Genomic DNA, 14,045 nt, shown 5'->3' with positions numbered 1-14,045 from the left:
AAGTAATGGTCTTTGTGAGAACGTACATTCCACAGTGAGAATGATCTGACCAGAGTAATCAATATTCTGCAGGATAGCTTTGATGTTCATTTTAGCATTAAGCTTGCAGGGTGAGCAAATGGCTCAAGGCCTATTTACAAGATTATGGAAAGCCAATGGAGCAAGGAGGGAAGGACCACATTCAACCACCCGTTCTTGCAATACTTAACACTGCCTAATAATCCATGATTAGACAGCACTTGCTGACCAATCCTAAGTATCCTGATAAATTATACTAACTGACTTAGAACTGAGTTGAGGAAAAATTTCTTCACCCAGCAGGTGCTGAATGTGTGGAATTCACTATCACAAAGTAATTGCCAAAACATTGTGTGATTTCAAGAAGAAATTAGATATAGCTATTGGGACTAAAGGGATATTTGAGGCGGGGGGGGGGGGGGGGGGGGGGGAGCGCAGAGGGATCAAGATATTGAATGTGATGATCAGCCATGACCAAAAGGAATGGAATAGGCTCGAAGGGCTGAATGCCTGTTCCTGCTTCTAGTTTGTGTTGCTATGTAATTTAAGGTTTATCTTTCGGGATTGCAGTCTGATGCACTTGTGTGTGCTAGAAGCTGTGTGTATTAATTTACAAGGCTCTGTTCTTTGCAGACGGAGTGTGAACACACATTGTGCTCATCCCCTAGGAATGCCTTGACCAATAAGAATCAACCTGTTTGGTCTGAACTTAAACAAATCTTGGCAGTTAAGAACATAAGAAATAGGAGTAGGAGTAGGCCATCTAGCCCTTCGAGCCTGCCCTGCCATTCAATAAGATCATGGCTGATCTGTCGCTGCTCAGTTCCACTTTCCCGCTTTCTCCCCATAACCCTTAATCCCCTCTCTTACCAAAAACCCATCAACCCGCATCTTAAAAATATTTAGCGAGGCAGCCTCCACCACTTCAACGGGCAGAGAATTCCAGAGATTCACCACCCTTTGAGTGAAGAAGTTCCTCCTCAACTCCGTTCTAAACCGCCCCCCTTTTATCTTGAGGCTGTGCCCCCTAGTCCTACTGTCTTTTTTGAGCGGGAAGAGTCTCTCCACCTCTATCCTGTCCATCCCATTCATCATCTTATACGTCTCAATGAGATCTCCCCTCATTCTTCTAAACTCTAATGAGTACAAGCCCAGTTTATTCAGCCTCTCCTCATAGCTCAACCCCCTCAACTCCGGTATCAGCCTAGTAAACCTCCTCTGCACTCCCTCCAAGGCCAAAATATCTTTGCGCAGGTGCGGCGCCCAAAACTGCACACAGTACTCCAGCTGCGGCCTCACCAATGCCCTATACAGCTGCAGCAAGACCTCCCTACTTTTATATTCAATCCCCCTCGCTATGAAGGCCAGCATCCCATTCGCCTTCCTGACCACCTGCTGCACCTGCAAGCTGGGTTTTTGCGACTCATGCACAAGGACCCCGAGGTCCCTCTGCACCGTCGCCTGCTGCAGTTTTTCGCCCCGTAAGTAATAGTCCTTCCTACCATTCTTCCTACCAAAGTGGACCACCTCACACTTGCCAACATTAAATTGCATTTGCCATTTCCTGGCCCATTCGCCCAGCCTATCTAGATCCTTCTTCAGACTCTCCACACCCTCCGCACAATTTGCCGTTCCCCCAATCTTGGTGTCATCAGCAAATTTCGACACCCTACACTCGGTTCCCTCCTCCAGATCATCTATGTAAATGGTAAAAAGCTGAGGCCCCAGCACCGACCCCTGGGGCACTCCACTAGTCACCATCCGCCAATCCGAATAGCACCCGTTGACCCCCACTCTCTGCCTCCTATTTGACAGCCAAGCCTCTATCCACGCTAACACCCTACCCCCAACTCCATGTCCCTCGACCTTCTGCAATAACCTCTTAACTGTCAGTTAACTGTTGCATTCCCCACGGCAATCCCTCCACCAATCAGAGTTTGCCTTGCCAACAAGCAGCATCCTCTTATATCACCATAAATTGGTCCCTTTAAATTTGCAAATTATGGTATCAAGTGCAAGATGAAAAGCTTTTCAGCAATATTTTCTTATTAATAGATTCCAGCGTTTTCCCAAAAACTGATGCTGGGCTCAACAGCACATAGTTCCCTGTTTTCTCTCCCTCCTTTCTCAAAAGTGATCTAACGTTTGGCAACTTCCAATCTAGTGGGATGATTCTTTACAGCCACATTGGTCACATCTCTAATATGAAGAAGACGTTTTCTGCTTCACTTCCCTTGTCAAAAGGTTGCAGATGGTTGGGTTTGCTTCAACACAGTTACTATTCAATCTCAAAAAGGTAAGTAAAAGTGACAGTGGTCATCACTGGCCATTGGAATGTCTGCACCCTCTTGGACACACTATTGCCGACCGACCCAAGAGAACTGATCTTATTGATAGCTGAATGCGTATGACATCCTGATCACAGCCCACAGTGAACCTTGTCTACCTGAGAGAGCCAGCTCCAGGAACTCAATCTTGGGTTACCATGGATTTAAAAAAAAAATGGTGTGAAGCTGTCATGAATATATAACAAGTAACATTTGTGCCACACAAGTACTGGGCAATGGCTGTCTCCAACAACAGAGAATCAAACCATCTCACGTTGACAAAGCCTGTCCACTAAGGCACAAATCAGGAGTGTGATGGAATACTCTCCATTGGATGAGTACAGGTCCAACTGCACTCAAGAAATTTGTCACCATTCAGAAGAAAGGAGCCCACTTGATTGGTAGCCCTTCCATCCCTTTCAATATTCATTCCCTCCACCACCAATACATAGTGGCAACTATATGTCACATTTATAAGATGAACTGCAACAATTGACCAAGGCTTCTTGACCAGCATGTTGTAGATGCACAACTTCTACCACCTAGATTAGAAGAACAAGGCCGGCAGGTGCATGGAAACACTTGTCACCTCCAAGACACATGCCATCCTGACTTGAAATATATTGCCAGAATATGGTCAGGGCCCATAGTGTTTGCAGTCTCTGGTGCCTTCAACCACTTATTAATATCACTTGGAATGAATTTGAATTTTTTGAAGACTGGCATCTGTGATACTGGTCTTCAAGGAGGCTGTGATGGATCATCTGGACATTTGTGGCTAATGATGTTGCAAATGCCTCAGCCTTATTTGATGCACTGGGCCTCCCGATCATTGAGGACAGGGTCAGTGAGAGAAATCATGGGCCCTGCTGCTTGTTTGTGCACGCTGCATTCTCCAAACATTTACCCCACAACCCTCCAATTAGAATCATAGAATTATATAGTGTAGAAGGAGACCATTTGGCATATCAATTCTACATCAACCACAATCCCATCCAGCCTCCATCCCCATAACTCCATGCACCGACATTAGCTAATCCCCTGACACCAAGGGTTAATTGAGTATATTCAATCCAACTAACCCGCGAATCTTTGAACAGTGGGAGGAAACCGGAGCACCTGGAGGAAACTCACGCAGACACGGGAGAACCTGCATACTCCACACAGATAGTGACCCAAACCTGGAATTGAAGCTGGGTCCCTGGTGCTGTGAGGTAGCAGTGCTTGTCACTGTGCTGCCCCCCCTTAATTAGCCTTCCGCATGATACTTTCCTGCTTTCAAGATTGACCAAGCAATTCACCAATCACAAAGATATTATTTGTAACATGAAAGCACCTTTGTTTGCATTTGCTTACAAATATTGTTCATTTTATCTGCAGCAATGGTCGTTAAGGGTAGCAATGTTTTGTGTATGTCCTATTAGTAATACCACTATAACAAACCAGAGAGTAAAAGTTTTACTTTATCAGCATCATGCAATATTGTTAAGCTGCCAGGAAATCTTCCTGTTAATTATGTATAACACAGTGCAGACAAATTTTTTTTTGCTGATTGCTTCTTTAATCTTTTTTGTACATTGTCACTGTGTTCATATTGTACAGTGAATTCCTATTTGGGAAATGATTCAATACCTCCTGCCCAGGTTAATTGCATCAGGATTTTTTCCATTCTGTAGAAGAATTAGAAGACTCACTCCTGCCTGCGTACATTATTTTATTCAATATAATTATTTCATAAAAGGGATGTAAGTGTTTTGTCAGTAAGGGTGGCACCGTGGTTAGCACTGCTGCGTTTTAGCACCAGGGACCTGGCTTTGATTCCTGGCTTGGGTCACTGTGTGGAGTTTGCATGTTCTCCCCACGTCTGCATGAGTTCCCTCCGAGTACCCTGGTTTTCTCCCACAGTCCGAAAGAGGTGCTGGTTAAGTGTATCGGCCGTGCTAAATTCTCCCTCAGTGTATCCAAACAGGTGCCAGAGTGGCGGCTAGGGGATTATCACAGTAACTTCATTGCAGTGTTAATGGAAGCCTACTTGTGACATTAATAAAAATAAAATAAACTTTATCTCAGGATAGAAAGCTCAGATTACTTCTGAACTACAAAGTGAAATGACTGAACAACATAGGTCTTCACTGACAGTGAGAAGTATTGGAGTCCTCATGTATCTGTATGGGACACAATATTTAAGAGGCCAGATGACAAAGACTAAGGGGTTCATAGTTAAATAAAACCCCCACTCCCACCCCTCCAAAAGCCCTCTACTTACCCCCCACCCCTCCAAACCCCCTGCCTACTCCACCAACCATTTTAACTCTCCCCTCCAAATCTCCATCCTGCCCTATCCCTCCAAACCCCTCCCCATCTTACCCCAGGGATTTTCCAGTCGCACCCAAGTGGACCACCTGCCTTCATAGCGAGGGGGATTGAATATAAAAGTAGGGAGGTCTTGCTGCAGCTGTATAGGGCATTGGTGAGGCCGCAGCTGGAGTACTGTGTGCAGTTTTGGGCGCCGCACCTGCGCAAGGATATTTTGGCCCTGGAGGGAGTGCAGAGGAGGTTTACTAGGCTGTTACCGGAGTTGAGGGGATTGAGCTATGAGGAGAGGCTGAATAAACTAGGCTTGTACTCGTTAGAGTTTAGAAGAATGAGGGGAGATCTCATTGAGACGTATAAGATGATGAATGGGATGGATAGGATAGAGGTGGAGAGACTCTTCCCGCTCAAAAAAGACAGTAGGACTAGGGGGCACAGTCTCAAGATAAAGGGGAGGCGGTTTAGAACGGAGTTGAGGAGGAACTTCTTCACTCAAAGGGTGGTGAATCTCTGGAATTCTCTGCCCGTTGAAGTGGTGGAGGCTGCCTCGCTAAATATTTTTAAGAAGCGGGTTGATGGGTTCTTGATAAGAGAGGGGATTAAGGGTTATGGGGAGAGGGCGGGAAAGTGGAACTGAGCCACAACAGATCAGCCATGATCTTATTGAATGGCGGGGCAGGCTCGAAGGGCTAGATGGCCTACTCCTGCTCCTATTTCTTATGTTCTTATGTTCTTATGATGGGTTCTCTGGTACTGGAGAGAGGTGAGCCATGCAAAAACCTGTAGACAGACTAGAAGATCCCACCAGTGGCCAATGGTGAGCCCCCTTCTCTGAGGGGAAATCCTTGCCTTGGTTTCAAGCCCCTCTGTGGCCTCACCCCTCGGTATTTCTGCAATCTCCTCTTGACCCACACCCCTCCAAGATAGCTGTAATTCTGCTGTAATCATGTTACACAATGCAGAAAGAGGCCATTCTACCCATTAAGTCTGCACAAACTGTTTGACAGTATGTTACCCAGGCTCACCGCATTCCCAAATTTACCAAGGCCAATCCTAACCTATGCATCTTTGGAATGGGGAGGAAACTGTACACCCAGAGGAAATCACACAGACACGGAGAACGTGCAAACTCCATACACGGTCATCCAAGGCCAGAATTGAACCCAGGCCTCTTGCGCTGTTAGGCAGCAGTGCCAATCACTGTGCCACATCCCTGGTTTGAATTGCTCCAGCACTGTCATGTCGTTAGTTGACTGAGCCCTAAATTCTAAAATTTTCTTCCTTGACCCTCCATGTCATCCCCTCTTTCCTCCTTTAACATAAAAGACAACTTATTTCATCTCCAAATATATCCTTGACTCGATGTCAGATTTCCTGTGAAGCGCTTTGGGCCATTTTATTATGATAGAGATAACAGTCGATGCAGACTTGATGGGCCGAATGGCCTCCATATGAACTGTAGAGATTCTATGAAAGATCATCATAGAAACCCTATAGTGCAGAAAGAGGCCATTCGGCCCTTTGAGTCTGTACCAACTACAATCCCTTGAAGCCCTACTCCTTTATCCTTACATATTTTACTCACTCATCCCTCTAACCTATACATCTCAGGACAGTAAGGAGCAATTTAGCATAACCAATCAACCTAACCCACACATCTGGACTGTGGGAGGAAACTGGAGCACCCGGAGGAAACCCAAGATGATATTAATACAATTAGCTGGCCTTATTTCCAAGTAGTTCTCTGAGGTGATCAATTGTTAACTCATTTTCCAGTAGAGGGCAGCTATTCTACATAGAGCTCTGGCTTGGTTGCAACCAAACTACAATGCTGAGGTTGGTACAGCCTTACAATCCAATGAGAGCTCTGGCTATCCCAGACTTTAGTGCTCCCCTTATCACCCCAATGGAACTCATCCCTTCAACAGGGGAGATGGTGGTGTCGCAGTAATGTCACTGGACTTGTATGCCATCATCCTGGTATCAGAGAAAAGCCAGGCCGCGTGCCTTAATGACTATCATCCAGTGGCTCTGACATGCATCATTCTGAAGTGCTTCAAAAGGTCAGTAATGGGACAAATCAATTCCGGCCTCTCAGATTGTCTGGATCCACTACAGTTTGCTTATTGCTGCAACATATCTACAGCAGATGCCATCTCCCTGGCCCTACATTCAATCCTGGAACACCTATATAAAAAAGACGCCTATGTCAGATTACTATTTATAGAACATAAAACGCTGCAGCACAAACAGGCCCTCTGGCCCACAAATTGCACCAATCATATCCCTACCTACCAGGCCATAGAATTATCTATAGCCCTATCTATATTATAGATTACAGTTCAGCCTTCAATGCCATCATTCCTACAGAACTCATCTCCAAACTTAATGGCTCAGGACTTGGCTCCTCCTTCTGTGACTGGATCCTGAACTTCTTAACCCACAGACCACAATCAGTAAGGATAGGCAACAACACCACCTCCATGATCATCTTGAACACCAGTGCCCCACAAGGCTGTGCACTCAGCCTTTTACTATATTCCTTATACACCTATGAATGTGTGGCCAAATTTCCCTCCAACTCGATTTTCAAGTTTGCTGATGACACCACTGTAGTGGGTCAGATCTCAAATAATGACGTGACAGAGTACGGGAATGAGCTAGAGAATCTGGTGACCTGGTGCAGCAATAATTACCTCTCTACCAATGTCAAGAATTGAAGGAGATTGTCATTGATTTCAGGAAGTGTAGTGGAAAACATGCCCCTGTTCACATCAATGGGGATGAAGTAGAAATGGTCGAGAGCTTCAAGTTTTTCGGTGTCCAGATCACCAACAACTTGCTCTGGTCCCTCCATGCTGATGCTCACCAACACTTCTACTTTCTCAGGAGACTAAGGAAATTTGGCATGTCACTGTGATTCTCACCAACTTTTACAAATGCACCATAGAAAATATTCAGTCATAGCTAGGGTGTAGAGAAAGATGGACTTAATGTAAGGTAGGTCCATTCAAAAGTCTGATTGCAGCAGGAAAGTAGCTGTTCTTGAGTCGGTACGTGATTTCAGACTTTTGTATCTTTTTTCTGATGCAAGAATGTGGAAGAGAGAATGTCTGGGGTTGTGTGGAGTACGACCAGAAAGAATGCTTTCTATGCTTGATATGGGTCCTGCTCTGCCCAAGATTGCAAGAAACTACAAAGGGTCTTGGACAAATCCCAGTCCATCACTCAAACCAGCCTTCAACGCATTGACACTGTCTATGCTGCCTCGGAAAAGAAACCAGCATAATTAAGGACCCGGTGTACCAGATATATGCTCTTCCACATTCTTCCATTGGGGAAAAAAAAACCAAAGTCTGAGGTTACATATCATCCGATTCAAAACAGCTTCTTTCCTGCTGCCATCAGACTTTTGAATGGATTTACAACACATTAAATTGATCTTTCTCTACACCCTTGCTACGACTGCAGCACTACTTTCTGCAGTCTCTCCTTTCCTTCTCTCTGAACGGTGTGCTTTGTCTGTATAGTGCGCAAGAAACAATACTTTTCACTATATGCCAATATATGTGATAATAATAAATGAAATCAAATCAATATCAGAAGCCCGGGCTAAGTCTTTGGGGATTCCATCACAGCAGCTAAATATAACCAATAATCTGAAGTTGAAAAGCCGGGCTCAGTAATGGTGACTGTAAAGCCATTGTCAATGCATCTGTTGTTCATTCCTGGTTCTGACCCCTGATTGACTCTCAACAGGATTGACTGCCTTATCTCCATAACCCTGGATTCCCTTCCTGATTAAAGATCTATCTATCTCAGCCCTGTAAGAAGTCTCACAACACCAGGTTAGAGTCCAACGCCGGCATCTCCATACGTCATATTTCAGCCTTGAACATACTTAATGATCCAGCCTCTACAGATCTTTGCGGTAAATAATTCCACAGATTTACTACCCTCTGAGAGAAGAAAAATAGAATGGTGAAGAAAGAGCACTGTGCAAACTATTTTTTCTTCTAGGTGTTCAAGGTTACAGGGAGAAGGTGGGAGAGTGGAACTAATTGCTCATTCAGAGAGCTGGCACAGACATCATGGGTTGAATGGCCTCCTTCTGAACTGCAGCAATTATGTGAAGTAGGTTTGCCAACTGTACTTTGAAGTATTCAGATAAGTTTCAATCCACGACCTACTTGTTTCCACGCCTCGACAAAACAGTGTTTATTCAATATTTTTGTGACTAATAAATTAATGTGTTCATCAGTTGGATACAGCAGTTAAGTGCATGAAATTGAAAAGTTATATTTCATTTCCCTCTGAGCTTTGCTGCCAGCACAGCAATATCCAAAAAGATAGAGGCTTCAATTCCGGGAGCACTCAGGGAGGGTTGGCAACCGAGGACTGTCACTAAGTGGGTGGGGCCAACATTAGGTGGGCGTGGCAGACATCGAGTGGGCGGGGTGCTGGGCGAAGTGAACACGTACTCACCCCGCCCTGTGCCCGGACTCGCGAGTATCACGGGCGCTGATTTGGTAGGTCCGCGGAACCAATGGGAGGTGGCGTTCTTGGTTACCAGGCTCAAGATGGCGGCGGTGCTGGAGCTGCACAGGCCTGGGCCGCACGGAGACCGGCACCGGCTGGAGGACGAGGATGAGCCGGTAAGGAAAGGCTGAGACCAGCCCGCTTCCCCCCGAACCCCAAACCCCCAGCTCCGCATCAGGGACATTTCACTGCCCCCTCCCACTGCGAGAGGCAGTGTCCCCTCCCATTGACAGCAATTCACAGTCACCGGGCCGGGGAATGTCACTGAACCAGGCACACAGAGCCTCAGGCCCTGGCGCCGCTTCTTCAGATCCCACCACGGCAGCTCTTACAATTCAAATTCAATCAATAAAACCTGGAGTTGAAAGCTAGTCCCGGGTGGACCTGGGAAGGTATGTCCCCCAACCCCCCCCCCCCCCCCCCGGTGAGCCCAGTACTAGGTGGAGAGGAGAGGGGGGCACTGTTTAAACCTTAGGGGTCGCCCTTTTTGGGACTCAGATGAGGAGAAACTCAGAAATCGCCTATCTGCCTCAAGCAGACCCTCAGCTTGGGTCTAGTATGTCTCACTTGTGGGAACCATGCATTGGATTTAGTCTGATTTCTGAATTAGTTTTTGGGGCAAGCAAGGAATTAGAATGAGTTCCTCCCTGTCCACTGTGTGCATTGGCTCGCCAACTCTGCGGAAATCGTTTTTTTTCTTAAAATGAGAAGTTCTTTTATGAGTTGTGTGACTCTGCTTAAAGGTGGGGTTGTTGAGTATTTGTAAGGGGGTCAGTACATTGATTCTTGAGCAAGGGAATGAAGGGTTATTGGGGATAGTAGGGACCGTGGAACTCATCACAAACAGATCAGCTATGATATTAATGATAGAGAAGGCTTGAGGGGTAGAATGGCCCATTTCACCTATTTTGTATGTTCATAACTGTGATTGTGAAGCTATTAGATTGCTGTGAGAGCAACTTGATTCTCTATTGACCTTCAGAGAAGAAAATCCTTACCTAGTCTGCTCTACATGTGACACTGAATTACTGTTAACTATTTCCTGACATGTTCATTTCAGTGGCATTTTTGGGATTCTTACTTTGCCAGTGATGTACACCACATGAATGAATAAAGGGGAAAAAAACTGTGGGACATTATTACCTGCAGTTTTTGCAAGGCTATGGGTAAAAGACAGAGTGGAACTGGGTGAGTTGCTTTGATGACCACACAAATTTGGTGTTCCAAATGACATCTGGTTGCACTGTAAGCTCTAATGATTCTAAAATAGTCAAAGTTCTAAAACTTTTCCTCCTTTTCCTCACTGGAGAGAGGTGGCATAGTGGTTAGCCTCACTGTGCCAGAGACCTGGGTTCGATTCCTGGCTTGGATCACTTTGTGTGTGGAGTTTGCGCGTTCTGCCTGGGTTTCTTCCAGGTGCTCAGGTTTCCTCCTACAGTCTGAAAGATGTGTTGGTTAGGTGTATTGGCTATGCTAAATTCTCCCTCAGCGTAGCTGAACAGATGCCCGAGGATGGTGACTAGGGAATCGCCACAGTATTCCTAGCCTCTGATCTGCTCTTATAACCACTGTTTATGTGTTGAGCCCTGTTGAGTTTCTATAAAATGGTAACCCCTAGGATGTTGATGGTTTTAAAAAATACAAGGATGTTGACAGTGGGGATTCGGTGATGGTAACACCAATGAACGAGAAGGGGCGATGGTTAGATTCTCTTATTGGTGATGGTTGTTGCCCGGTATTTGTGTGGCATGAATGTTACTTGCCACTTGTCAGCCCAAGCCTGGTTTTGTCCAGATCTTGTTGTATTTGAACATGGACTGCTTCAGTATCTGAGGAGTTGCAAATAGAACATAGAACACTACAGCACAAACAGGCCCTTCGGCCCACGAGTTGTGCCGATCACATCAACACCTATCTATAACCCCCAATCCCATAAGACCCCATATACTCATCCAGAAGTCTTTTAAAAGACCCCAGCGAGTTCGCCTCCACCACCACTGACGGCAGCCGATTCCATTCACTCACCACCCTCTGAGTGAAAAACTTACCCCTAACATCACTTCTGTACTTTCCTCCCCGCACCTTAAACCTGTGTCCTCTCGTAGCGACCATTTCAACCCGGGGAAATAGCCTCTGAGAATCCACCCTATCTATTCCTCTCAACATTTTATAAACCTCTATCAGGTCACCTCTCAACCTACGTCTCTCCAGGGAAAAGAGACCCAGTTCCCTCAACCTAACTTCATAAGGCATGCCTCCCAGTCCAGGCAACATCCTTGTAAATCTCCTCTGTACCCTTTCAATAGCTTCTACGTCTTTCCTATAGTGAGGTGACCAGAACTGCGCACAGTACTCCAAATGAGGCCTGACAAGGGTCTTATAAAGTTGCAGCATTACCTCCCGACTCCTAAACTCAATCCCTCGATTTATGAAGGCCAGTACACCATACGCCTTCTTGACCACCTCTTCCACCTGCGAGGCCGATTTAAGAGTCCTGTGGACCCGGACCCCAAGATCCTTCTGCTCCTCAACACTACCAAGACTCCTGCCCTTGATAGTGTACTCGTTCATCCCGTTGGTTCTGCCAAAATGGACGACTACACATTTATCCGCGTTGAAGTCCATCTGCCACTTCTCCGCCCAGTCCTGCATCCTATTTATGTCCTGCTGCAACTTTTGCCATCCTTCCAGACCATCCACAACACCACCGACCTTCGTGTCATCAGCGAACTTACTTACCCATCCTTCCACTTCCTCATCCGGGTCATTTATGAAAATGACAAACAGCAAGGGTCCTAGAACAGATCCCTGGGGCACTCCACTGGTGACTGACCTCTATTCAGAAAAAGACCCATCTACAACCACTCTCTAGTGTTGAACATTGTGCAATAATCAGCAAACATCCCCACTTCTGACCTCGATAGAGGGAAGGTAAAAATGGTTGGGCCTCAGATACTATCCTGAGGAACTCCTGCAGTGATGTCCTGGAGTTGAGATGACTGAACCCCTAAAACCGCTACCATCTTTATGTGCCAACCAGTGGCTATGCTTGCTACTCAGTCAAATGCAGCCTTAAAATCAAAGGCTGTCATCTGGCCTCTGGAATTCAGCTCTTTTGTCCATGTTTACACCAAGGTTATGATGAGGTCAGGAGCTGAGTGACCGTGGTGGAACCCAAACGGGTCATCAGAGGGTGGTAACAGTCAGGAATGCACTGCCTGGGAGGGTGGTAGACGCAGGTTACCTCTTGTATTTTAGGAAGTATCTGGATGAGCACTTGGCATGCCATAACATTCAGGATTATGGGCCAAGTGCTGGCAGATGGGATTGGGTGGGAGTTCAGGTGTTTCTAATGTGTCAGTGCAGACTCAAAGGGCTGAAAGGCATCTTCTGCACAAGTTCTATGATGCTTAACTGTCTTCTGAAGTGGCTGAACAAGTTACTCAGCTGGCAAGAAGGTGACTCACCAACTTGTTCAAGGACATTTGAGGATGGATAATAGATGCTGGTTTTGCCAATGATGCCCACACACGAATGAATAACAAAAAGCAAAGTGATATGTGATACTGTGACTAGCTGAGTTGAGGAAATGCTCATCACTGCCATTTGGTGATGTATGTGGCAAGGTCAAGTTTGTGGCTGGTCATTTATCACTGATGTTTGAAGTGATGAAGCATATTGTTGCACTGCTGGAAGTTTTTTAACCATATGGATTCTGTTGTGCTGATTACACTTGTTTGCAACACTGACATCATGTGACACCACCCCAGCTTCAGGCAAGTTGCTAATCTAATTAAATGTTTGCCAAGTACTTAATTGTCAAGCACAGTTTTCCAAGCCACTGTGAATCAGAATGTTTTCAGTTCCAGCTGCTATCCAGACTTAAGCTCATTGTCAAACTGAGGGAACACTGCATTCTCTCAGGTGCTGTCCTTCCAATTATCCTCATCCAACACCACTGAAACAAAACTGGTAATTTATCTCATTGCAGTTTGTGGGATCTTACTGTGTGTTTGAGTTATCTACCTAATCAGCCATGATCTGATTGGCAGAGCAGGCTCGTAGGGCTGAATTTGCCTACTTCTCCTCCTAATTTCTAAGTTCCTATGTAACATTAACCAATTCATTGACTTGACAACGTGCCCTGAGAATGTGACTGGCTGTATGCAAATACAAAATCTCCCCTTCTGTTAAATGGAGTGGGTGTAGCAACGTGAATTAATGTTTGTCACCTAGGAGTAACCCTTAACTGCCTAATCTAGTGTGAGTAGGATTTTGGAATGGCCATTCCTGTGTGCTTCCTGGAGAATTGGATCTCACTAGGCAGTTTGTGGTTATTGAGGGGGATGTGGGGAAATTATTTTGCTACTGGCAGCCCAGCACCCACTGAGCTCTTTCTCATAGTCCAACAGGACAAAGCACAATGGAGCCCCACTGTAGTGAGCACTCAGGTGGAGAGGACTGAGGCCTGGTCACCTTCCAGGGGCTGGGGAATTAAATAAGTTCCAGCTACATCTTGCACAGTCTGTGTCAATGTCAGGAAAATATTTCTATCCATTTGCTGTTGCCATAGCAATTGATTACAAAAAGTAATATAAGCTATTGGGCATGATAGCTAATTCAATATTTAATGATTATAGTAACAAACTTCCTGATTTATAATGCATCAAAGACACTCTTATGTTTTTAAAATTACATTGATAAATGGATGCCATTTGTTCACAAATCACCAGTATCAAGAAGGCAGGGGCTGCTTTTGGTTAATAGTGAGTGAGGTATCTAACAGGCAGAAACCTGAGCTTCATAGCATGCCACTGGTTAGTCCAGTTAATTCTGAAGAAATCAACC

At 45.5% G+C, this 14,045-nt stretch overlaps 1 protein-coding gene across 1 annotated transcript in view; it reads left to right on the top strand.

Moving 5' to 3' along the window:
- Window positions 1-9,196: 9,196 nt before the first annotated feature.
- Window positions 9,197-14,045, top strand: part of LOC145349254 (E3 ubiquitin ligase RNF121) — a 47,925-nt gene continuing 43,076 nt past the window's right edge. Inside the window, exon 1 of the mRNA XM_080197745.1 lies at window positions 9,197-9,313. Within this exon, the coding sequence (XP_080053871.1) occupies window positions 9,239-9,313 (75 nt within the window). The 5' untranslated portion in view covers window positions 9,197-9,238. The remainder of the gene's footprint in view (window positions 9,314-14,045) is intronic.

Source organism: Carcharhinus amblyrhynchos, chromosome 10 (genome assembly GCF_965287045.1).
Source record: "Carcharhinus amblyrhynchos chromosome 10, sCarAmb.v2.hapA, whole genome shotgun sequence".
In the NCBI taxonomy this organism is placed as follows: Eukaryota; Metazoa; Chordata; class Chondrichthyes; order Carcharhiniformes; family Carcharhinidae; genus Carcharhinus; species Carcharhinus amblyrhynchos.
Note: the sequence above shows the minus strand (reverse complement) of the source record. Positions and strands in the feature narration are given on the sequence as shown.